The sequence below is a fragment of the Salvelinus alpinus genome, chromosome 1 (genome assembly GCF_045679555.1).
Source record: "Salvelinus alpinus chromosome 1, SLU_Salpinus.1, whole genome shotgun sequence".
Taxonomy (NCBI): domain Eukaryota; kingdom Metazoa; phylum Chordata; class Actinopteri; order Salmoniformes; family Salmonidae; genus Salvelinus; species Salvelinus alpinus.
Genome location: NC_092086.1, coordinates 5,344,087 through 5,370,079, shown reverse-complemented (window position 1 = coordinate 5,370,079; position 25,993 = coordinate 5,344,087). Strand labels below are relative to the sequence as shown.

The following is a 25,993-nucleotide window of genomic DNA, read 5'->3' as shown; positions in this document are numbered from 1 at the left end:
TATCCATTTTGTACGGGGCACAGATAATTTTTTTTGTGTGGGGGGGGCGGGGGCGTTTTAAAGCTCATTTCCTGTAATTCTACAGATTCTTCCATGTCTTGTGTGTGTTTATACGATACAAGGGCCGAAGCCTGACTTAAGTAACAAAGGGAGGAGACCCACGGTCCGTATTGACCCCGTTCTAGGTCCGGTCCCGGTCCGTATTGACCCCGTTCTAGGTCCGGTTCCGGTCCGTATTGACCCCGTTCTAGGTCCGGTTCCGGTCCGTATTGACCCCGTTCTAGGTCCGGTCCCGGTCCGTATTGACCCCGTTCTAGGTCCGGTCCCGGTCCGTATTGACCCCGTTCTAGGTCCGGTCCCGGTCCGTATTGACCCAGTTCTAGGTCCGGTCCCGGTCCGTATTGACCCCGTTCTAGGTCCGGTCCCGGTCCGTATTGACCCCGTTCTAGGTCCGGTTCCGGTCCGTATTGACCCCGTTCTAGGTCCGGTTCCGGTCCGTATTGACCCCGTTCTAGGTCCGGTCCCGGTCCGTATTGACCCAGTTCTAGGTCCGGTTCCGGTCCGTATTGACCCCGTTCTAGGTCCGTATTGACCCCGTTCTAGGTCCGGTTCCGGTCCGTATTGACCCCGTTCTAGGTCCGTATTGACCCCGTTCTAGGTCCGGTCCCGGTCCGTATTGACCCCGTTCTAGGTCCGGTTCCGGTCCGTATTGACCCCGTTCTAGGTCCGGTTCCGGTCCGTATTGACCCCGTTCTAGGTCCGGTTCCGGTCCGTATTGACCCAGTTCTAGGTCCGGTCCCGGTCCGTATTGACCCCGTTCTAGGTCCGGTTCCGGTCCGTATTGACCCCGTTCTAGGTCCGTATTGACCCCGTTCTAGGTCCGGTTCCGGTCCGTATTGACCCCGTTCTAGGTCCGGTTCCGGTCCGTATTGACCCCGTTCTAGGTCCGGTTCCGGTCCGTATTGACCCCGTTCTAGGTCCGGTTCCGGTCCGTATTGACCCCGTTCTAGGTCCGGTCCCGGTCCGTATTGACCCCGTTCTAGGTCCGGTTCCGGTCCGTATTGACCCCGTTCTAGGTCCGGTTCCGGTCCGTATTGACCCCGTTCTAGGTCCGGTTCCGGTCCGTATTGACCCCGTTCTAGGTCCGGTTCCGGTCCGTATTGACCCCGTTCTAGGTCCGGTTCCGGTCCGTATTGACCCCGTTCTAGGTCCGGTTCCGGTCCGTATTGACCCCGTTCTAGGTCCGGTTCCGGTCCGTATTGACCCCGTTCTAGGTCCGGTTCCGGTCCGTATTGACCCCGTTCTAGGTCCGGTCCCGGTCCGTATTGACCCCGTTCTAGGTCCGGTCCCGGTCCGTATTGACCCCGTTCTAGGTCCGGTTCCGGTCCGTATTGACCCCGTTCTAGGTCCGGTTCCGGTCCGTATTGACCCCGTTCTAGGTCCGGTTCCGGTCCGTATTGACCCCGTTCTAGGTCCGGTCCCGGTCCGTATTGACCCCGTTCTAGGTCCGGTCCCGGTCCGTATTGACCCCGTTCTAGGTCCGTTTCCGGTCCGTATTGACCCCGTTCTAGGTCCGGATCCGGTCCGTACTCCGCCAGTTGAGTATCATGGGGAGGGGGGGTTCTTGGCCATAGAATACAGAAGACGTACAGCTGTACATATGACATCTGTAGAAGGACGTCTTCCTCAACTTTTATCTCTCTGTGTTGATTGAAAACAATTTAGAAAAAAAGGTTGACAGAAACCCCTTGTTCATCCACTCATCGATGGTTTATTAAATATGCACCACTGTATGAATGCTTATAGCTTCTTATAGCACGTCATAGCTCCTTAAAACACGTTATAACACATCATAGCTCCTTATAACACGTTATAACCTATCATAGCTCCTTATAACACGTCATAGCTCCTTATAACACGTTATAACCTATCATAGCTTCTTAAAACACGTCATAGCTCCTTATAACACGTTATAACACGTCAAAGCCCCTTATAACACGTCGTAGCTCCTTAAAACACATAATGTGTTATAACCTATCATAGCTTCTTAAAACACGTCAAAGCTTCTCCTTATAACTCATCATAGCTCCTTATAACACATCATAGCTCCTTATAACACACTGTGCAGGTCCTTCTCTGTGAAGGGGAGAGAAGGGTTGGAGAGGACGTGAAGGCTGGTGCTGGGATGTCTTAATGATGATGATGATGAGGACGTGAAGGCTGGTGCGTCTTAATGATGATGACGATGAGGGGTGTACGATGTCCTCCTCACCTCTCACCTGTCAGCTGATGTGCACTGCTGGATGGTTTAAAATGGCTGCTGTGCGTGGGGGGAGGCATCAGAGCCTTCTATTGCTATAAAGGGCCCTGGGTGTCGTCCCCCCCCCAGGTGGGTGTTACTGCTATCTACAGGTGGTTGGGGTGAGACTCCCCCCCATTACATTATATATACATTATAATATATACATTATAATACAAAGCAGAGGAACAACACTGCATTATGAAACCCAGTCCATTCTAATCCCTTATGAACCGTTTATAGCGTAGAGATCGATTGACATTAGCAGTAAAGTCACCAGATATTTCCGCCGTCCAGCCCAATGCTCGCTGGGAGTTGTTAGCCAGGGAGGGGGGGAAGGGGGGGTAGAGCTTAGCAGGGAAGCAGCGTGGCGACTTCCAGCAGCTGGTCTGTGGTGGGTTATTGATCAGGACCAAGCTGATACAGTATTATTGATTGGCAGACACCAGAGACAACATAAACATAGACCCCCCCTTTGAGAGAGTCAGAGTCAGAGCCGAGCAGGGTGAAGCTGCCTCTGGAGTCGACAGGCACTGATCTAAAAGGTCACTTCCTGCCCACCCCCCCCTAACAGCCAAGGTTTGGCTTGGTGGATGGCACGCTGATCCTAGATCGGTGCCTGTAGACTCTAAAAGGTCACTTCCTGCCCCCCCCCCCCCCTAACAGCCAAGGTTAGGCTTGGTGGATGGCACGCTGATCCTAGATCGGTGCCTGTCGACTGTAAAAGGTCACTTCCTGCGTCCCCCCCCCTAACAGCCAAGGTTAGGCTTGGTGGATGGCACGCTGATCCTAGATCGGTGCCTGTAGACTCTAAAAGGTCACTTCCTGCCTTTCCCACCCCCCCTAACAGCCAAGGTTAGGCTTGGTGGATGGCACGCTGATCCTAGATCAGTGCCTGTAGCCTCTAAAAGGTCACTTCCTGCCTCCCCCCCCCCCTAACAGCCAAGGTTAGGCTTGGTGGATGGCACGCTGATCCTAGATCGGTGCCTGTAGCCTCTAAAAGGTCACTTCCTGCCTCCCCCCCCCCCTAACAGCCAAGGTTAGGCTTGGTGGATGGCACGCTGATCCTAGATCGGTGCTAAACAAGTATCACCTGTGTATGTTCACAGCCGCTACAGCGGCCAAGAGGAACGACGAGAGAAAAGAAAAAGACAGGAGGAGGAGGAGGAGGACCAGGCCACGATCTGTAAAATGTCTTTGATACCACACATCTCGTAACACAACTTCTCCAGTCCACACCTGAGGGGTACAATACAGACACAGGATCAATGAGCTAAGCCAGATAACTTTGATAAACAATCAGAAATAACCGCTGGTTTTCTGTTTAAAACAGTCTTTAAAACAAAAAAATGGATAACATTCCCAGAAGTGTAGAAGAACCTGAAGCAGGGATGGCTGATCCTAGGTCAGTTCTACAGGGCCAGAGTTAGTAAACACTACAGTGCTGTCAGGTTGGCTGATCCTAGGTCAGTTCTACAGGGCCAGAGTTAGTAAACACTACAGTGCTGTCAGGTTGGCTGATCCTAGGTCAGTTCTACAGGGCCAGAGTTAGTAAACACTACAGTGCTGTCCTGTCAGGATGGCTGATTCTAGGTCAGTTCTACAGGGCCAGAGTTAGTAAACACTACAGTCCTGTCCTGTCAGGATGGCTGATCCTAGGTCAGTTCTACAGGGCCAGAGTTAGTAAACACTACAGTGTTGTCCTGTCAGGTTGGCTGATCCTAGGTCAGTTCTACAGGGCCAGAGTTAGTAAACACTACAGTGCTGTCAGGATGGCTGATCCTAGGTCAGTTCTACAGGGCCAGAGTTAGTAAACACTACAGTGCTGTCCTGTCAGGATGGCTGATCCTAGGTCAGTTCTACAGGGCCAGAGTTAGTAAACACTACAGTGCTGTCAGGTTGGCTGATCCTAGGTCAGTTCTACAGAGCCAGAGTTAGTAAACACTACAGTGCTGTCCTGTCAGGTTGGCTGATCCTAGGTCAGTTCTACAGGGTCAGAGTTAGTAAACACTACAGTGCTGTCCTGTCAGGATGGCTGATCCTAGGTCAGTTCTACAGGGCCAGAGTTAGTAAACACTACAGTGCTGTCCTGTCAGGATGGCTGATCCTAGGTCAGTTCTACAGGGCCAGAGTTAGTAAACACTACAGTGCTGTCCTGTCAGGATGGCTGATCCTAGGTCAGTTCTACAGGGCCAGAGTTAGTAAACACTACAGTGCTGTCCTGTCAGGATGGCTGATCCTAGGTCAGTTTTACAGGGCCAGAGTTAGTAAACACTACAGTGCTGTCCTGTCAGGATGGCTGATCCTAGGTCAGTTCTACAGGGCCAGAGTTAGTAAACACTAGAGTGCTGTCCTGTCAGGATGGCTGATCCTAGGTCAGTTCTACAGGGCCAGAGTTAGTAAACACTACAGTGCTGTCCTGTCAGGATGGCTGATCCTAGGTCAGTTTTACAGGGCCAGAGTTAGTAAACACTAGAGTGCTGTCCTGTCAGGATGGCTGATCCTAGGTCAGTTCTACAGGGCCAGAGTTAGTAAACACTAGAGTGCTGTCCTGTCAGGATGGCTGATCCTAGGTCAGTTCTACAGGGCCAGAGTTAGTAAACACTACAGTGCTGTCCTGTCAGGATGGCTGATCCTAGGTCAGTTCTACAGGGCCAGAGTTAGTAAACACTAGAGTGCTGTCCTGTCAGGATGGCTGATCCTAGGTCAGTTCTACAGGGCCAGAGTTAGTAAACACTACAGTGCTGTCCTGTCAGGATGGCTGATCCTAGGTCAGTTTTACAGGGCCAGAGTTAGTAAACACTACAGTGCTGTCCTGTCAGGATGGCTGATCCTAGGTCAGTTCTACAGGGCCAGAGTTAGTAAACACTAGAGTGCTGTCCTGTCAGGATGGCTGATCCTAGGTCAGTTCTACAGGGCCAGAGTTAGTAAACACTACAGTGCTGTCCTGTCAGGATGGCTGATCCTAGGTCAGTTCTACAGGGCCAGAGTTAGTAAACACTACAGTGCTGTCAGGATGGCTGATCCCAGGTCAGTTCTACAGGGCCAGAGTTAGTAAACACTACAGTGCTGTCAGGATGGCTGATCCTAGGTCAGTTCTTGTTGATTGGCCAGTTAGACAGTCCTGCTTGTTGATTGGCCAGTCAGACAGGTCTGCTTGTTGATTGGTCAGTTAGACAGTCCTGCTTGTTGATTAGCCAGTTAGACAGTCCTGCTTGTTGATTGGCCAGTTAGACAGTCCTGCTTGTTGATTGGCCAGTTAGACAGTCCTGCTTGTTGATTGGCCAGTTAGACAGTCCTGCTTGTTGATTGGCCAGTTAGACAGTCCTGTTTGTTGATTGGCCAGTTAGACAGTCCTGTTTGTTGATTAGCCAGTTAGACAGTCCTGCTTTTTGATTGGCCAGTTAGACAGTCCTGCTTGTTGATTAGCCAGTTAGACAGTCCTGCTTGTTGATTGGCCAGTTAGACAGTCCTGCTTGTTGATTAGCCAGTTAGACAGTTCTGTTTGTTGATTGGCCAGTTAGACAGTCCTGCTTGTTGATTGGCCAGTTAGACAGTTCTGCTTGTTGATTAGCCAGTTAGACAGTCCTGCTTGTTGATTGGCCAGTTAGACAGTTCTGCTTGTTGATTAGCCAGTTAGACAGGTCAGCTTGTTGAGTGGTCAGTTAGACAGGTCTGCTTGTTGATTAGACAGGTCTGCTTGTTGATTGGTCAGTTAGACAGTCCTGTTTGTTGATTAGCCAGTTAGACAGGTCTGCTTGTTGATTGGCCAGTTAGACAGTCCTGCTTGTTGATTAGCCAGTTAGACAGTCCTGCTTGTTGATTAGCCAGTTAGACAGTCCTGCTTGTTGATTAGCCAGTTAGACAGTCCTGTTTGTTGATTGGCCAGTTAGACAGTCCTGCTTGTTGATTGGCCAGTTAGACAGTCCTGCTTGTTGATTGGCCAGTTAGACAGTCCTGCTTGTTGATTAGCCAGTTAGACAGTCCTGCTTGTTGATTAGCCAGTTAGACAGTCCTGCTTGTTGATTGGCCAGTTAGACAGTCCTGCTTGTTGATTGGCCAGATAGACAGGTCTGCTTGTTGATTAGCCAGTTAGACAGTCCTGCTTGTTGATTAGCCAGTTAGACAGTCCTGCTTGTTGATTAGCCAGTTAGACAGTCCTGCTTGTTGATTGGCCAGTTAGACAGGTCTGCTTGTTGATTGGCCAGTTAGACAGGTCTGCTTGTTGATTGGCCAGTTAGACAGGTCTGTTTGTTGATTAGCCAGTTAGACAGTCCTGCTTGTTGATTGGCCAGTTAGACAGGTCTGCTTGTTGATTGGCCAGTTAGACAGTCCTGCTTGTTGATTGGCCAGTTAGACAGGTCTGTTTGTTGATTAGCCAGTTAGACAGTCCTGCTTGTTGATTGGCCAGTTAGACAGTCCTGCTTGTTGATTGGCCAGTTAGACAGTCCTACTTGTTGATTGGCCAGTTAGACAGTCCTGCTTGTTGAGTAGCCAGTTAGACAGTCCGGCTTGTTGATTGGCCAGTTAGACAGTCCTGCTTGTTGATTGGTCAGTTAGACAGTCCTGCTTGTTGATTAGCCAGTTAGACAGTCCTGCTTGTTGATTGGCCAGTTAGACAGTCCTGCTTGTTGATTGGCCAGTTAGACAGTCCTGCTTGTTGATTGGCCAGTTAGACAGTCCTGCTTGTTGATTGGCCAGTTAGACAGTCCTGCTTGTTGATTGGCCAGTTAGACAGGTCTGCTTGTTGATTGGCCAGTTAGACAGTCCTGCTTGTTGATCACCAGTTAGACAGTCCTGCTTGTTGATTGGCCAGTTAGACAGGTCTGCTTGTTGATTGGCCAGTTAGACAGGTCTGCTTGTTGATTGGCCAGTTAGACAGTCCTGCTTGTTGATTAGCCAGTTAGACAGGTCTGCCTGTTGATTGGCCAGTTAGACAGTCCTGCTTGTTGATTAGCCAGTTAGACAGTCCTGCTTGTTGATTAGCCAGTTAGACAGTCCTGCTTGTTGATTGGCCAGTTAGACAGTCCTGCTTGTTGATCACCAGTTAGACAGTCCTGTTTGTTGATTGGCCAGTTAGACAGTCCTGCTTGTTGATTGGCCAGTTAGACAGGTCTGCTTGTTGATTGGCCAGTTAGACAGTCCTGCTTGTTGATTAGCCAGTTAGACAGTCCTGCTTGTTGATTGGCCAGTTAGACAGTCCTGCTTGTTGATTAGCCAGTTAGACAGGTCTGCTTGTTGATTGGCCAGGTCTGCTTGTTGATTGGCCAGTTAGACAGGTCTGCTTGTTGATTGGCCAGTTATACAGTCCTGCTTGTTGATTGGCCAGTTAGACAGTCCTGCTTGTTGATTAGCCAGTTAGACAGGTCTGCTTGTTGATTGGCCAGTTAGACAGGTCTGCTTGTTGATTAGCCAGTTAGACAGGTCTGCTTGTTGATTGGCCAGTTAGACAGTCCTGCTTGTTGATTGGCCAGTTAGACAGTCCTGCTTGTTGATTGGCCAGTTAGACAGTCCTGCTTGTTGATTAGCCAGTTAGACAGTCCTGCTTGTTGATTGGCCAGTTAGACAGTCCTGCTTGTTGATTGGCCAGTTAGACAGTCCTGCTTGTTGATTGGCCAGTTAGACAGTCCTGCTTGTTGATTAGCCAGTTAGACAGTCCTGCTTGTTGATTGGCCAGTTAGACAGTCCTGCTTGTTGATTGGCCAGTTAGACAGGTCTGCTTGTTGATTAGCCAGTTAGACAGTCCTGCTTGTTGATTAGCCAGTTATACAGTCCTGCTTGTTGATTAGCCAGTTAGACAGTCCTGCTTGTTGATTGGTCAGTTAGACAGTCCTGCTTGTTGATCACCAGTTAGACAGGTCTGCTTGTTGATTGGCCACAGTAAGACAGGTCTGCTTGTTGATTGGCCACAGTTAGACAGCTCTGCTTGTTGATTGGCCACAGTAAGACAGGTCTGCTTGTTGACTGGACACAGTTCGACAGTTCTGCTTGTTGATTGGTCAGTTAGACAGTTCTGCTTGTTGATTGGTCAGTTAGACAGTTCTGCTTGTTGATTGGCCACAGTTAGACCGTTTTGACAGGCAGCTGTAACTCTGCTGTGAATTGTCCTGTCTGTCTGTTGGTTCTGACTCTCTCCAGATGTCTTGAGTCTTGACAACCTGTGGAGAAGACAAGAGGCCACATGTTAGAGATGGGCAGGAACAGCCTGTACGTACTATAGGACTGTAGGTTAAAGCATGTATGAATGTATTTACTATAGGACTGTAGGTTAAAGTATGTATGAATGTACTTACTATAGGACTGTAGGTTAAAGTATGTATGAATGTACTTACTATAGGAATGTAGGTTAAAGTATGTATGAATGTCCTTACTATAGGACTGTAGGTTAATGAATGTACTTACTATAGGACTGTAGGTTAAAGTATGAATGTACTTACTATAGGACTGTAGGTTAATGTATGTATGAATGTACTTACTATAGGACTGTAGGTTCAAGTATGTATGAATGTACTTACTATAGGACTGTAGGTTAAAGTATGTATGAATGTACTTACTATAGGACTGTAGGTTAAAGTATGAATGTACTTACTATAGGACTGTAGGTTAAAGTATGAATGTACTTAATATAGGACTGTAGGTTAAAGTATGAATATACTTACTATAGGACTGTAGGTTAAAGTATGTATGAATGTACTTACTATAGGACTGTAGGTTAAAGTATGTATGAATCTGCTTACTATAGGACTGTAGGTCCTACAACATAGAGGATAGTCAGGGATGTTACAGGGTTGAGATGAGGGCCCAACCCAATTCAAACAAAATCCTGGCACCACCCACACCCCTGGCATCACCCTCACCCCTGGCATCACCCACACCCCTGGTACCACCCACACCCCTGGCATCACCCACACCCCTGGCATCACCCACACCCCTGGCATCACCCACACCCCTGGTACCACCCACACCCCTGGCATCACCCACACCCCTGGCACCACCCACACCCCTGGCATCACCCACACCCCTGGCATCACCCACACCCCTGGCATCACTGCAGCAGCAAACTGTCATCATCATTCCATCCCTCCTTACTTTTTCATCCCGCAGCCAATGTTGCTCCAAGCCAACACAAATCTCCTCCTGGAGTTCCCAGTATCAGTCTCTCCCAACATCATCACGGGCCGGTAGGAGTCCAGTTCACCGCGGGGAGCAGTCCGATGCAGCAGCGCTTCTCTCTGCCTCGCTAGCCTTGGGACCCCAGCTCACTCCAGGTACCTCTCGAACACATCGAGTTCTGTGTCCGTGTCGTAAGGGACAGAGGCCGGGTCAGATAGTACCCCTAGGTCCACCAGCGCCTGGTCCATATCTTCCGGTAGAAACACTATACCCACATTAAGGACGATGTATTCCATTAGAAAGGCATAGTATAGGATCAAAACGTTCACAAAAAACAGGCCCAGATAAAACATATAGGGAAGTTCGTTGAGGAGCGATTCCAACGAATCTAGTCGAGCATAAGTTGAGTGTCATAGAAAACTAAACCGGGAAAGTTGAGCTCAGCTAGTTATGTTGATAAGGAGCGGATAAGGACAGTGGCAGTGTCATTGTTCGGAGGCCAGCAGTAACATGGCCAGTGTATTTGGAGTGTCCATTTCAGCGGCGACAGCAATAATTCGTCCTGAAATGCCAGCGTTTACAATATCACAGCTATCTAGCGATAGACATTAGTTAGGAGGTACACGAAACAACCGAGAAAAACGGTTCAGCTCGACACCGCTAGTTCATGTAAACACAGTGTTAACTCGATACATTCTTGATATTCGCTGAGGAGGTTGAGGAAAAACTCTTGCGTTATCTGCAACATGCCTGCCCTTGCTAGCTATTACCGGCCAACGACTATAGCGTGATTTCTATTATACAGGAATATGTTCTGTCGATGGAAAAAAAATCGATAATCAGACCGACCTCCCGTTACATTTTCATGTCAATATTTCCGCTAACTGCATCAAAACAGTCTGACCTTACGGTCAAAACAGTACAATACGTCTATATAGCTTAAGCATTTGATTGGTTCATCATAAGAATACCGTCCTCTGAATGGTCAACTGAGACACCGATCACATTGATCCCGCCTTTTCATCGGTTGACGTTTTGCGTCGATGGCTCCCCGCATTGGTATTTGATTGGCTGTTGTGTTCACCGTTGTAGGATGAAGACCAATCAACGAACTGAATTGTTGAAAAAAAACTGTTAGTTTTTCCCCCTCAAAAAACGTTTGGGATTTGTAGTATTTTGTAACTGTCATTTAATGAAATTGTGCTATCGAAACTCAACTAATAAACTACAAATCCCAAACTCCCCTGCACTAAACCTGTTACGTAACGCGTTGTTCCTCTCTAGCTACGTTCGGAATGTCCTCTTCTCGCTTCGTTAGCCAGAGCTATTTGGTTAGCTAGATATTTTGTTAGCTATATATTGGACACCTTGTACGGGATATATGGACGTGATGGATTGATATAACAGGCGAAAACAATCTGGCAGTAGCATCAACATTTTTTTTTAAGTGCAACTATGTTCGGTCGGTCACGGAGTTGGGGAGGAGGGCAGGGGAAAACAAAAAATATTCATTCCCTGGACCATCTCAAGTAAGTAACTAGCATAATTGCTAAGGTTACCCGGGGTGTATTCATTACGCTTGTTCTGTTGTAAAACGTTACTTAAACGGAAGCAAAATTATCGGAACGGGGAGGAACCTACATGAATTTGTCCAATTTAAATTATAGTTTCCGTTGCAAAACGCAACTGTTTGGACGAATGATGGCAACCCGTAGCGAGTTAGCCAGCTAACCCCAATAGTTTACTAGCTAACGTTACATTGTTAGCAAACCTAGCTAATCCACTTAGCTATGCCCGATCAGGCTACTAGCTAACGTTAGTAGATCTAGCTGTTGTCAAGTAATGACACCCATCATGTAGCTAGCTAACGCTAGTAGATCTAGCTGTTGTCAAGTAATGACACCCATCATGTAGCTAGCTAACGTTAGCAGATCTAGCTGTTGTCAATTAATGACATCCATCATGTAGTTAGCTAGCTAGCTAACGTTAGTAGATCTAGCTGTTGTCAATTAATGACATCCATCATGAAGTTAGCTAGCTAACTAACGTTAGCAGATCTAGCTGTTGTCAAGTAATGGCACCCATCATGTAGTTAGCTAGCTAGCTAACGTTAGTAGATCTAGCTGTTGTCAAGTAATAGCACCCATCATGTAGCTAGCTAACGTTAGTAGATCTAGCTGTTGTCAAGTAATGGCACCCATCATGTAGTTAGCTAGCTAGCTAACGTTAGTAGCAGTCATATACATCTGACATTGTTCACACAGTTCTGACAAGGAAACTACAGTAACGTTAGGTTGCTAACGTATTTGGTTTACAGTACTAACGTTAGTGTATGGGTCCATACTATCCCGTCTGTGTTGGTAGGCTAGTCATATTCCGTCTTCCAGAGTGTGTGTGCCAGTTCAAATTGACAGTGCAGTATAGCCAGCACACGTTTTACTGAAAAGCAACCTGTTTTCTAACATTGTCCATATCCTCTCCTCCCCTCCTCTCCTCCCTTCCTCTCCTCCCTCCTCTCCTCCCTCCTCTCCTGCCTCCTCTCCTACCTCCTCTTCTCCCTCCTCTCTCCCTCCCTCCTTCTCTCCCTCACCTCTCCTCCCTCTTCTCTCCTCCCTCTCTCACCTCTCCTCCCTCCTCTCTCCTCCCTCCTCTTCTCCCTCCCTCTTCTTCTCCCTCCCTCTTCTTCTCCCTCCCTCCCTCCTTCTCTCCCTCCTTCTCTCCCTCCCTCTTCTCTCCTCCCTCCTCTCTTCTCCCTCCTCTCTCCCTCCCTCCTTCTCTCCCTCCCTCTCTCCCTCCCTCCTCTCTCCTCCCTCCCTCACCTCTCCTCCCTCCTCTTCTCCCTCCTCTCTCCCTCCCTCCCTCCTTCTCTCCCTCCCTCCTTCTCTCCTCCCTCCTTCTCTCCTCCCTCCTTCTCTCCCTCCCTCCTTCTCTCCCTCCCTCACCTCTCCTCCCTCCCTCACCTCTCCTCCCTCCTCTCCTCCCTCCTCTTCTCCCTCCCTCACCTCTCCTCCCTCCCTCACCTCTCCTCCCTCCCTCACCTCTCCTCCCTCCCTCACCTCTCCTCCCTCCTCTCTCCTCCCTCTAGGTATATGTACCATGTCCTAACTAAGAACACGACAGTAACAGACAGCAACAGGAACCTGCTGGTGGAGACCATTCGCTCCATCACTGAGATACTCATCTGGGGAGACCAGAACGACAGCTCCGTCTTCGAGTAAGACTTTAACCATGACTCTACTCTACTCTATTCTGTTCTACTCCTCTCTATTGTACTCTACTCTATCCCCTTCTTTTCTCCTCTATTCCTCTCTACTTTATTCTACTCTATTCCTCTCTATTGTACTGTACTCTACTTACATCTACTTTATTCTGCTCTATTCTTTGTTCTACTCTGTTCTACTCTATTCCTCTCTATTGTACTCTACTCTACTTAATTCTACTTTATTCTACTCTATTCTTAATTCTACTCTGTTCTACTCTACTCTCCTCTACTCTGTTCTCAGCTTCTTCCTGGAGAAGAATATGTTTGCGTTCTTCCTGAATATCCTTCGTCAGAAGTCCGGTCGTTACGTCTGTGTCCAGCTGCTCCAGACACTCAACATCCTGTTTGAAAATATCAGCCACGAGACGTCGCTCTGTGAGTACACACACACACACACACACACACACACACACACACACACACACACACACACACACACACACACACACACACACACACACACACACACACACACACACACACACACACACTGGCCACCTGTGGTTTAGATGCCCCAGAGTTTCAATCAGCCTGAATAAGATATTTCTGTTGTCACCTCCATCATATAACTGTTTTCTCCCCCTCTAGATTATCTGCTCTCCAACAACCACGTCAACTCCATCATCGTTCACAAGTTTGACTTCTCAGACGAGGAGATCATGGCCTACTATATCTCCTTCCTGAAGACCCTGTCACTCAAACTGAACAATCACACCGTACACTTCTTCTATAACGAGGTGAGGGGGGGGGGACAACTACACCGTACACTTCTTCTATAACGAGGTGAGGGGGGGGGGGGGGGTGTGACTGGAGAACTACACAGAGAGTCTACTAAATGACTCACTACTGTAAGTGGCTCTGGATAGTCTGTTAAATGACTAACATGTAAATGTAGTGTCCTATTTAGGGAGTAAGGGACCATAATGTAGTGCCCTATATAGGGAGTAAGGGAGCATAATGTAGTGCCCTATATAGGGATTGAGGGGCCATAATGTAGTGCCCTATATAGAGAGTGAGGGGCCATAATGTAGTGCCCTATATAGGGAGTGAGGGGCCATAATGTAGTGCCCTATATAGGGAGTGAGGGGCCATAATGTAGTGCCCTATATAGGGAGTGAGGGGCCATAATGTAGTGCCCTATATAGGGGAATGAGGGGCCATAATGTAGTGCCCTATATAGGGGAATGAGGGGCCATAATGTAATGCCCTATATAGGGAGTGAGGGGCCATAATGTAGTGCCCTATATAGGGAATGAGGGGCCATAATGTAGTGCCCTATATAGGGATTGAGGGGCCATAATGTAGTGCCCTATATAGGGGAATGAGGGGCCATAATGTAATGCCCTATATAGGGAGTGAGGGGCCATAATGTAGTGCCCTATATAGGGAATGAGGGGCCATAATGTAGTGCCCTATATAGGGATTGAGGGGCCATAATGTAGTGCCCTATATAGAGAGTGAGGGGCCATAATGTAGTGCCCTATATAGGGAGTGAGGGGCCATAATGTAGTGCCCTATATAGGGGAATGAGGGGCCATAATGTAGTGCCCTATATAGGGAATGAGGGGCCATAATGTAGTGCCCTATATAGGGATTGAGGGGCCATAATGTAGTGCCCTATATAGAGAGTGAGGGGCCATAATGTAGTGCCCTATATAGGGAGTGAGGGGCCATAATGTAGTGCCCTATATAGGGAGTGAGGGGACATAATGTAGTGCCCTATATAGGGGAATAAGGGACCATAATGTAGTGCCCTGTATAGGGAATGAGGGGCCATAATGTAGTGCCCTATATAGGGAGTGAGGGGCCATAATGTAGTGCCCTATATAGGGAGTGAGGGGCCATAATGTAGTGCCCTATATAGGGGAATGAGGGGCCATAATGTAGTGCCCTATATAGGGAATGAGGGGCCATAATGTAGTGCCCTATATAGGGAGTGAGGGGCCATAATGTAGTGCCCTATATAGGGGAATGAGGGGCCATAATGTAGTGCCCTATATAGAGAGTGAGGGACCATAATGTAGTGCCCTATATAGGGGAATGAGGGGCCATAATGTAGTGCCCTATATAGGGGAATGAGGGGCCATAATGTAGTGCCCTATATAGGGGAATGAGGGGCCATAATGTAGTGCCCTATATAGGGAATGAGGGACCATAATGTAGTGCCCTATATAGGGAGTAAGGGACAATAATGTAGTGCCCTATATAGGGAATGAGGGACCATAATGTAGTGCCCTATATAGGGAATAAGGGACCATAATGTAGTGCCCTATATAGGGAGTAAGGGACAATAATGTAGTGCCCTATATAGGGATTGAGGGGCCATAATGTAGTGCCCTATATAGAGAGTGAGGGGCCATAATGTAGTGCCCTATATAGGGAGTGAGGGGCCATAATGTAGTGCCCTATATAGGGAGTGAGGGGACATAATGTAGTGCCCTATATAGGGGAATGAGGGGCCATAATGTAGTGCCCTATATAGGGATTGAGGGGCCATAATGTAGTGCCCTATATAGGGATTGAGGGGCCATAATGTAGTGCCCTATATAGGGGAATAAGGGACCATAATGTAGTGCCCTATATAGGGGAATGAGGGGCCATAATGTAGTGCCCTATATAGGGGAATAAGGGACCATAATGTAGTGCCCTATATAGGGGAATAAGGGACCATAATGTAGTGCCCTATATAGGGGAATGAGGGGCCATAATGTAGTGCCCTATATAGGGGAATGAGGGGCCATAATGTAGTGCCCTATATAGGGATTGAGGGGCCATAATGTAGTGCCCTATATAGGGATTGAGGGGCCATAATGTAGTGCCCTATATAGGGGAATAAGGGACCATAATGTAGTGCCCTATATAGGGGAATGAGGGGCCATAATGTAGTGCCCTATATAGGGGAATAAGGGACCATAATGTAGTGCCCTATATAGGGGAATAAGGGACCATAATGTAGTGCCCTATATAGGGGAATGAGGGGCCATAATGTAGTGCCCTATATAGGGGAATGAGGGGCCATAATGTAGTGCCCTATATAGGGGAATAAGGGACCATAATGTAGTGCCCTATATAGAGAGTGAGGGGCCATAATGTAGTGCCCTATATAGGGAGTGAGGGACCATAATGTAGTGCCCTATTTAGGGATTGAGGGGCCATAATGTAGTGCCCTATATAGGGGAATAAGGGACCATAATGTAGTGCCCTATATAGGGGAATGAGGGGCCATAATGTAGTGCCCTATATAGGGGAATGAGGGGCCATAATGTAGTGCCCTATATAGGGGAATGAGGGGCCATAATGTAGTGCCCTATATAGGGAATGAGGGGCCATAATGTAGTGCCCTATATAGGGGAATAAGGGACCATAATGTAGTGCCCTATATAGGGAATGAGGGGCCATAATGTAGTTTCCTATATAGGGGAATGAGGGGCCATAATGTAGTGCCCTATATAGGGAATGAGGGGCCTTTTGGGACACGACCTTTGCAATTGACCTTTGTGTTTCAGCACTCGACCTTTGGCTTCTGTGTATGGGGAAAAGTTATTGGTGTACTGTCAATGGTAGCCCCTCTTAGCCCAATTCCCCTCTCTTCCTGAAGTGTGCACTTGAACATTGCCCGTCGTGGATTTAAAAGCATAGGATTGGTGTAACCATTGGCTGGAGTTTCCACCATTATGTTAAATCCATGATGAGAAGTGTGCAAGTGTACACTTTTGGGGAGGAAGTGGATAATTTGGGGCTGCAGCCTTGGAATTGGGCTAATACTCCTCTGTTCCCTGTGACCTCTCTAGCTGACCCCTGACGTTTAACCTCTGACCCTGTCTGTGATTGGCTGGAGGTCTCAGGGAGCCCCCCCCCCCCCAGAGAGACAGAGATCAGCTGCCTGTAGACCTGCTATAACAACCTGCCCCCCCAACCTGCTAAACGAACACTAGGTTTTAATCCCTACGTATTAAGTCACTACAGTATGTTGTCGTAGGCTGGGAAAATGCTGCTAACTTCCCCCCCAAAATAACACGATTCCAGATTCCCTGCTTATTCCAGCCTGATTCCAGCTATCTGTAGTTCTGAGAATCTAGTCGCTACTAGAATTAGATGCAGGGTTGTCCTGTAACTAACTACAGCACGTCGCCCTGTAACTAACTACAGCACGTCGCCCTGTAACTAACTACAGCACGTCGCCCTGTAACTAACTACAGCACGTCGCCCTGTAACTAACTACAGCACGTCGCCCTGTAACTAACTACGGCACGTCGCCCTGTAACTAACTACATCACGTCGCCCTGTAACTAACTACGGCACGTCGCCCTGTAACTAACTACAGCACGTCGCCCTGTAACTAACTACGGCACGTCGCCCTGTAACTAACTACAGCACGTCACCCTGTAACTAACTACGGCACGTCGCCCTGTAACTAACTACGGCACGTCACCCTGTAACTAACTACAGCACGTCGCCCTGTAACTAACTACGGCACGTCGTCCTGTAACTAACTACGGCACGTCGCCCTGTAACTAACTACGGCACGTCGCCCTGTAACTAACTACGGCACGTCGCCCTGTAACTAACTACAGCACGTCACCCTGTAACTAACTACGGCACGTCGCCCTGTAACTAACTACGGCACGTCGCCCTGTAACTAACTACGGCACGTCGCCCTGTAACTAACTACGGCACGTCGCCCTGTAACTAACTACGGCACGTCGCCCTGTAACTAACTACGGCACGTCGCCCTGTAACTAACTACGGCACGTCACCCTGTAACTAACTACAGCACGTCGCCCTGTAACTAACTACGGCACGTCGCCCTGTAACTAACTACGGCACGTCGCCCTGTAACTAACTACGGCACGTCGCCCTGTAACTAACTACGGCGCGTTGCCCTGTAACTAACTACAGCACGTCGCCCTGTAACTAACTACGGCACGTCGCACTGTAACTAACTACGGCGCGTCGCCCTGTAACTAACTACGGCACCCTGTAACTAACTACAGCACGTCGCCCTGTAACTAACTACGGCACCCTGTAACTAACTACAGCACGTCGCCCTGTAACTAACTACGGCACGTCGCCCTGTAACTAACTACGGCGCGTCGCCCTGTAACTAACTACGGCACGTCGCCCTGTAACTAACTACGGCGCATCGCCCTGTAACTAACTACGGCACGTCGCCCTGTAACTAACTACGGCGCGTCGCCCTGTAACTAACTACAGCACGTCACCCTGTAACTAACTACGGCATGTCGCCCTGTAACTAACTACGGCACCCTGTAACTAACTACGGCACGTCGCCCTGTAACTAACTACGGCACGTCGCCCTGTAACTAACTACGGCACGTCGCCCTGTAACTAACTACGGCACGTCGCCCTGTAACTAACTACGGCACGTCGCCCTGTAACTAACTACGGCACGTCGCCCTGTAACTAACTACGGCACGTCACCCTGTAACTAACTACAGCACGTCGCCCTGTAACTAACTACGGCACGTCGCCCTGTAACTAACTACGGCACGTCGCCCTGTAACTAACTACGGCACGTCGCCCTGTAACTAACTACGGCGCGTCGCCTTGTAACTAACTACAGCACGTCGCCCTGTAACTAACTACGGCACGTCGCACTGTAACTAACTACGGCGCGTCGCCCTGTAACTAACTACGGCACCCTGTAACTAACTACAGCACGTCGCCCTGTAACTAACTACGGCACCCTGTAACTAACTACAGCACGTCGCCCTGTAACTAACTACGGCACGTCGCCCTGTAACTAACTACGGCGCGTCGCCCTGTAACTAACTACGGCACGTCGCCCTGTAACTAACTACGGCGCGTCGCCCTGTAACTAACTACGGCACGTCGCCCTGTAACTAACTACGGCGCGTCGCCCTGTAACTAACTACAGCACGTCACCCTGTAACTAACTACGGCATGTCGCCCTGTAACTAACTACGGCACCCTGTAACTAACTACGGCACGTCGCCCTGTAACTAACTACGGCACGTCGCCCTGTAACTAACTACGGCACGTCGCCCTGTAACTAACTACGGCGCGTCGCCCTGTAACTAACTACGGCGCGTCGCCCTGTAACTAACTACGGCATGTCGCCCTGTAACTAACTACGGCACCCTGTAACTAACTACGGCACGTCGCCCTGTAACTAACTACGGCACGTCGCCCTGTAACTAACTACGGCACGTCGCCCTGTAACTAACTACGGCGCGTCGCCCTGTAACTAACTACGGCATGTCGCCCTGTAACTAACTACGGCACCCTGTAACTAACTACAGCACGTCACCCTGTAACTAACTACGGCACGTCGCCCTGTAACTAACTACGGCACGTCGCCCTGTAACTAACTACGGCACGTCGCCCTGTAACTAACTACGGCACGTCGCCCTGTAACTAACTACAGCACGTCACCCTGTAACTAACTACGGCACGTCTCCCTGTAACTAACTACGGCACGTCATCCTGTAACGAACTACGGCACGTCGCCCTGTAACTAACTACGGCACGTCGCCCTGTAACTAACTACAGCACGTCACCCTGTAACTAACTACGGCACGTCGCCCTGTAACTAACTACGGCACGTCGCCCTGTAACTAACTACGGCACGTCGCCCTGTAACTAACTACGGCACGTCGCCCTGTAACGAACTACGGCACGTCGCCCTGTAACTAACTACGGCACGTCGCCCTGTAACTAACTACGGCACGTCGCCCTGTAACTAACTACGGCACGTCGCCCTGTAACTAACTACGGCACGTCGCCCTGTAACTAACTACGGCACGTCGCCCTGTAACTAACTACGGCGCGTCGCCCTGTAACTAACTACGGCACGTCGCCCTGTAACTAACTACGGCGCGTCGCCCTGTAACTAACTACGGCACGTCGCCCTGTAACTAACTACGGCGCGTCGCCCTGTAACTAACTACAGCACGTCACCCTGTAACTAACTACGGCATGTCGCCCTGTAACTAACTACGGCACCCTGTAACTAACTACGGCACGTCGCCCTGTAACTAACTACGGCACGTCGCCCTGTAACTAACTACAGCACGTCACCCTGTAACTAACTACGGCACGTCGCCCTGTAACTAACTACGGCACGTCGCCCTGTAACTAACTACGGCACGTCGCCCTGTAACTAACTACGGCACGTCGCCCTGTAACGAACTACGGCACGTCGCCCTGTAACTAACTACGGCACGTCGCCCTGTAACTAACTACGGCACGTCGCCCTGTAACTAACTACGGCACGTCGCCCTGTAACTAACTACGGCACGTCGCCCTGTAACTGACTACGGCACGTCGCCCTGTAACTAACTACGGCACGTCGCCCTGTAACTAACTACGGCACATCGCCCTGTAACTAACTACGGCACGTCGCCCTGTAACTAACTACGGCACGTCGCCCTGTAACTAACTACGGCACGTCGCCCTGTAACTAACTACGGCGCGTCGTCCTGAAACTAACTACGGCGCGTCGCCCTGTAACTAACTACGGCACGTCGCCCTGTAACTAACTACGGCACGTCGCCCTGTAACTAACTACGGCACGTCGCCCTGTAACTAACTACGGCACGTCGCCCTGTAACTAACTACGGCACGTCGCCCTGTAACTAACTACGGCACGTCGCCCTGTAACTAACTACGGCACGTCGCCCTGTAACTAACTACGGCACGTCGCCCTGTAACTAACTACGGCACGTCGTCCTGTAACTAACTACGGCACGTCGCCCTGTAACTAACTACGGCACGTCGCCCTGTAACTAACTACGGCACGTCGCCCTGTAACTAACTACGGCACGTCGCCCTGTAACTAACTACATCACGTCGCCCTGTAACTACCTACGGCACGTCGCCCTGTAACTAACTACGGCACGTCGCCCTGTAACTAACTACGGCACGTCGCCCTGTAACTAACTACGGCACGTCGCCCTGTAACTAACTACGGCACGTCGCCCTGTAACTAACTACGGCACGTCGCCCTGTAACTAACTACGGCACGTCGCCCTGTAACTAACTACGGCACGTCGCCCTGTAACTAACTACGGCACGTCGTCCTGTAACTAACTACGGCACGTCGTCCTGTAACTAACTACATCACGTCGCCCTGTAACTAACTACGGCACGTCATCCTGTAACTAACTACAGCACGTCACCCTGTAACTAACTACAGCACGTCACCCTGTAACTAACTACAGCACCCTGTTACTAACTACAGCACGTCACCCTGTAACTAACTACAGCACGTCGCCTTGTAACTAACTACGGCACGTCGTCCTGTAACTAACTACGGCACCCTGTAACTAACTACGGCACCCTGTAACTAACTACGGCACCCTGTAACTAACTACGGCACCCTGTAACTAACTACGACACGTCGCCCTGTAACTAACTACAGCACGTCGCCCTGGAACTAACTACATCACGTCGCCCTGTAACTAACTACGGCACGTCGCCCTGTAACTAACTACATCACGTCGCCCTGTAACTAACTACATCACGTCGCCCTGTAACTAACTACGGCGCGTCGCCCTGTAACTAACTACGGCACGTCGCCCTGTAACTAACTACGGCACGTCGCCCTGTAACTAACTACGGCACGTCGCCCTGTAACTAACTACGGCACGTCGCCCTGTAACTAACTACATCACGTCGCCCTGTAACTAACTACATCACGTCGCCCTGTAACTAACTACGGCACGTCGCCCTGTAACTAACTACGGCACGTCGCCCTGTAACTAACTACGGCACGTCGCCCTGTAACTAACTACGGCACGTCGCCCTGTAACTAACTACGGCACGTCGCCCTGTAACTAACTACGGCACGTCGCCCTGTAACTAACTACGGCACGTCGCCCTGTAACTAACTACGGCACGTCGCCCTGTAACTAACTACGGCACGTCGCCCTGTAACTAACTACGGCACGTCGCCCTGTAACTAACTACGGCACGTCGCCCTGTAACTAACTACAGCACGTCGCCCTGTAACTAACTACGGCACGTCGCCCTGTAACTAACTACGGCACGTCGCCCTGTAACTAACTACGGCACGTCGCCCTGTAACTAACTACGGCACGTCCCCCTGTAACTAACTACGGCACGTCGTCCTGTAACTAACTACGGCACGTCGCCCTGTAACTAACTACAGCACGTCGCCCTGTAACTAACTACGGCACGTCGCCCTGTAACTAACTACGGCACGTCGCCCTGTAACTAACTACGGCACGTCCCCCTGTAACTAACTACGGCACGTCCCCCTGTAACTAACTACGGCACGTCGTCCTGTAACTAACTACGGCACGTCGTCCTGTAACTAACTACAGCACGTCGCCCTGTAACTAACTACAGCACGTCGCCCTGTAACTAACTACAGCACGTCGCCCTGTAACTAACTACATCACGTTGCCCTGTAACTAGCTACGGCGCGTTAACACTGTCTTCTGAAGTGAATGATAATTCCATCCCCAACACCACTGTGTCTGTGCTTGTGATGCTGGGAATTAAACACATGTTGATTTAGTTCCTCATATTATACCTAGGCTGTGTCCTAAATGGAACCATATGCTCTCTGTAGGGCCCCTATAGGACCTGGTCTAAAGTAGTGCACTATATAGGGAATATGGTTCCCTAGGAGGTAGGGGGTAAGGGCCTAGTCCCCTAGGAGGTAGGGGGTAAGGGCCTAGTCCCCTTGGAGGTAGAGGGTAAGGGCCTAGTCCCCTAGGAGGTAGGGGGTAAGGGCCTAGTCCCCTAGGGGGTAAGGGCCTAGTCCCCTTCGAGGTAGGGGTAAGGGTCTAGTCCCCTTCAAGGTAGGGGTAAGGGTCTAGTCCCCTAGAAGGTAGGGGGTAAGGGGCTAGTCCCCTAGGAGGTAGGGGGTAAGGGCCTAGTCCCCTAGGGGGTAAGGGCCTAGTCCCCTAGGGGGTAAGGGCCTAGTCCCCTTCGAGGTAGGGGTAAGGGTCTAGTCCCCTAGAAGGTAGGGGGTAAGGGGCTAGTCCCCTTGGAGGTAGGGGGTAAGGGCCTAGTCCCCTAGGAGGTAGGGGGTAAGGGACTAGTCCCCTAGGAGGTAAGGGACTCGTCCCCTAGGAGGTAAGGGGTTAAGGGCCTAGTCCCCTAGGAGGTAAGGGGGTAAGGGCCTAGTCCACTAGAGGGTAAGGGGCTAGTCCCTTAGGGGGTAAGGGGCTAGTCCCCTAGGAGGTAGGGGGTAAGGGACTAGTCCCCTAGGAGGTAGAGGGTAAGGGGCTAGTCCCCTAGGAGGTAGGGGGTAAGGGCCTAGTCCCCTAGGGGGTAAGGGCCTAGTCCCCTAGGAGGTAGGAGTTAAGGGCCTAGTCCCCTTGGAGGTAGGGGGTAAGGGCCTAGTCCCCTAGGAGGTAGGGGGTAAGGGACTAGTCCCCTAGGAGGTAAGGGACTCGTCCCCTAGGAGGTAAGGGGGTAAGGGCCTAGTCCCCTAGGAGGTAAGGCGGTAAGGGCCTAGTCCACTAGAGGGTAATGGGCTAGGCTAGTCCCCTAGGGGGTAGGGGGTAAGGGGCTAGTCCACTAGAGGGTAATGGGCTAGGCTAGTCCCCTAGGGGGTAGGGGGTAAGGGGCTAGTCCCCTAGGAGGTAGGGGGTAAGGGACTAGTCCCCTAGGAGGTAAGGGACTTGTCCCCTAGGAGGTAAGGGGGTAAGGGCCTAGTCCCCTAGGAGGTAAGGGGGTAAGGGCCTAGTCCCCTAGGAGGTAAGGGGCTAGTCCCCTAGGGGGTAGGGGGTAAGGGCCTAGTCCACTAGAGGGTAAGGGGCTAGTCCCCTAGGAGGTAGGAGGTAGGGGGTAAGGGGTCTCTGGTAGTGTGGTCTCTCTGTGCACAACAGTGTGCTGAGCTGAGCTCACTGGCGCCCCCTCTCTGTCTCCCAACACACAGCACACTAATGATTTTGCCCTGTACACCGAGGCCATTAAGTTCTTCAACCACCCAGAGAGCATGGTCCGTATCGCAGTCAGAACCATCACACTGAACGTCTACAAGGGTGAGTCTCTCTCTCACACACACACACACACACACACACACGCACACGCACACGCACACACACACACACACACACCACCCAGCCCTGGTATATATGTGAGCTTCAGCATGAAGACCTTGGGGTTCCCATTTAACTGGAGTGTGAATCTAACTGTTAACTGAACAGTGGGTGTATTTAACCGTGTGTTAGTTAGCTGTGTGGGCTGTGTAGATGTGTTAGTTAGCTGTGTGGGTTGTGTAGATGTGTTAGTTAGCTGTGTAGATGTGTTAGTTAGCTGTGTGGGTTGTGTAGATGTGTTAGTTAGCTGTGTGGGCTGTGTAGATGTGTTAGTTAGCTGTGTGGGTTGTGTAGATGTGTTAGTTAGCTGTGTAGATGTGTTAGTTAGCTGTGTAGATGTGTTAGTTAGCTGTGTGGGTTGTGTAGATGTGGTAGTTAGCTGTGTAGATGTGTTAGTTAGCTGTGTGGGTTGTGTAGATGTGTTAGTTAGCTGTGTGGGCTGTGTAGATGTGTTAGTTAGCTGTGTGGGTTGTGTAGATGTGTTAGTTAGCTGTGTAGATGTGTTAGTTAGCTGTGTGGGTTGTGTAGATGTGTTAGTTAGCTGTGTGGGTTGTGTAGATGTGTTAGTTAGCTGTGTGGGCTGTGTAGATGTGTTAGTTAGCTGTGTGGGTTGTGTAGATGTGTTAGTTAGCTGTGTAGATGTGTTAGTTAGCTGTGTAGATGTGTTAGTTAGCTGTGTGGGTTGTGTAGATGTGGTAGTTAGCTGTGTAGATGTGTTAGTTAGCTGTGTGGGTTGTGTAGATGTGTTAGTTAGCTGTGTGGGCTGTGTAGATGTGTTAGTTAGCTGTGTGGGTTGTGTAGATGTGTTAGTTAGCTGTGTAGATGTGTTAGTTAGCTGTGTGGGTTGTGTAGATGTGTTAGTTAGCTGTGTGGGTTGTGTAGATGTGTCAGTTAGCTGTGTGGGTTGTGTAGATGTGTTAGTTAGCTGTGTGGGTTGTGTAGATGTGTTAGTTAGCTGTGTGGGTTGTGTAGATGTGTTAGTGAGCTGTGTGGGTTGTGTAGATGTGTTAGTTAGCTGTGTGGGTTGTGTAGATGTGTTAGTTAGCTGTGTAGATGTGTTAGTTAGCTGTGTGGGTTGTGTAGATGTGTTAGTTAGCTGTGTGGGTTGTGTAGATGTGTTAGTTAGCTGTGTGGGTTGTGTAGATGTGTTAGTGAGCTGTGTGGGTTGTGTAGATGTGTCAGTTAGCTGTGTAGATGTGTCAGTTAGCTGTGTGGGTTGTGTAGATGTGTTAGTTAGCTGTGTGGGTTGTGTAGATGTGTTAGTTAGCTGTGTGGGTTGTGTAGATGTGTTAGTTAGCTGTGTGGGTTGTGTAGATGTGTCAGTTAGCTGTGTGGGTTGTGTAGATGTGTTAGTTAGCTGTGTGGGTTGTGTAGATGTGTTAGTTAGCTGTGTGGGTTGTGTAGATGTGTTAGTTAGCTGTGTGGGTTGTGTAGATGTGTTAGTTAGCTGTGTGGGTTGTGTAGATGTGTCAGTTAGCTGTGTGGGTTGTGTAGATGTGTTAGTTAGCTGTGTGGGTTGTGTAGATGTGTTAGTTAGCTGTGTGGGTTGTGTAGATGTGTTAGTTAGCTGTGTAGATGTGTTAGTTAGCTGTGTGGGTTGTGTAGATGTGTTAGTGAGCTGTGTGGGTTGTGTAGATGTGGTAGTTAGCTGTGTAGATGTGTTAGTTAGCTGTGTGGGTTGTGTAGATGTGTCAGTTAGCTGTGTGGGTTGTGTAGATGTGTGAGTTAGCTGTGTGGGTTGTGTAGATGTGTGAGTTAGCTGTGTGGGTTGTGTAGATGTGTTAGTTAGCTGTGTGGGTTGTGTAGATGTGTGAGTTAGCTGTGTGGGTTGTGTAGATGTGTTAGTTAGCTGTGTAGATGTGTTAGTTAGCTGTGTGGGTTGTGTAGATGTGTCAGTTAGCTGTGTGGGTTGTGTAGATGTGTTAGTTAGCTGTGTGGGTTGTGTAGATGTGTTAGTTAGCTGTGTGGGTTGTGTAGATGTGTTAGTTAGCTGTGTGGGTTGTGTAGATGTGTCAGTTAGCTGTGTGGGTTGTGTAGATGTGTTAGTTAGCTGTGTGGGTTGTGTAGATGTGTTAGTTAGCTGTGTGGGTTGTGTAGATGTGTTAGTTAGCTGTGTGGGTTGTGTAGATGTGTCAGTTAGCTGTGTGGGTTGTGTAGATGTGTGTGGGTTGTGTAGATGTGTCAGTTAGCTGTGTGGGTTGTGTAGATGTGTTAGTTAGCTGTGTGGGTTGTGTAGATGTGTTAGTTAGCTGTGTGGGT

The 25,993-nt window shown here is 49.6% G+C and overlaps 2 protein-coding genes across 3 annotated transcripts in view; one reads left to right on the top strand and one right to left on the bottom strand.

Annotated features, from left to right (window-relative positions):
- Window positions 1-1,748: 1,748 nt before the first annotated feature.
- On the bottom strand, window positions 1,749-9,822 carry dexi (Dexi homolog (mouse); the record flags this gene model as incomplete). Its single annotated transcript, XM_071390982.1, has 2 exons — window positions 1,749-8,457; window positions 9,389-9,822. A coding segment is annotated over one exon (264 nt), but the record flags the coding sequence as incomplete, so codon positions are not given.
- An 870-nt stretch (window positions 9,823-10,692) lies between these two features.
- The window catches only part of clec16a (C-type lectin domain containing 16A), a 134,771-nt gene continuing 119,470 nt past the window's right edge, over window positions 10,693-25,993 (top strand). For both annotated transcript variants that reach the window (XM_071390981.1, XM_071390980.1), the window contains exons 1-5: window positions 10,693-10,941; window positions 12,498-12,626; window positions 12,916-13,049; window positions 13,263-13,411; window positions 23,572-23,677. In XM_071390981.1, the coding sequence (XP_071247082.1) occupies window positions 10,868-10,941; window positions 12,498-12,626; window positions 12,916-13,049; window positions 13,263-13,411; window positions 23,572-23,677 (592 nt within the window). In that variant the 5' untranslated portion in view covers window positions 10,693-10,867. The remainder of the gene's footprint in view (window positions 10,942-12,497; window positions 12,627-12,915; window positions 13,050-13,262; window positions 13,412-23,571; window positions 23,678-25,993) is intronic.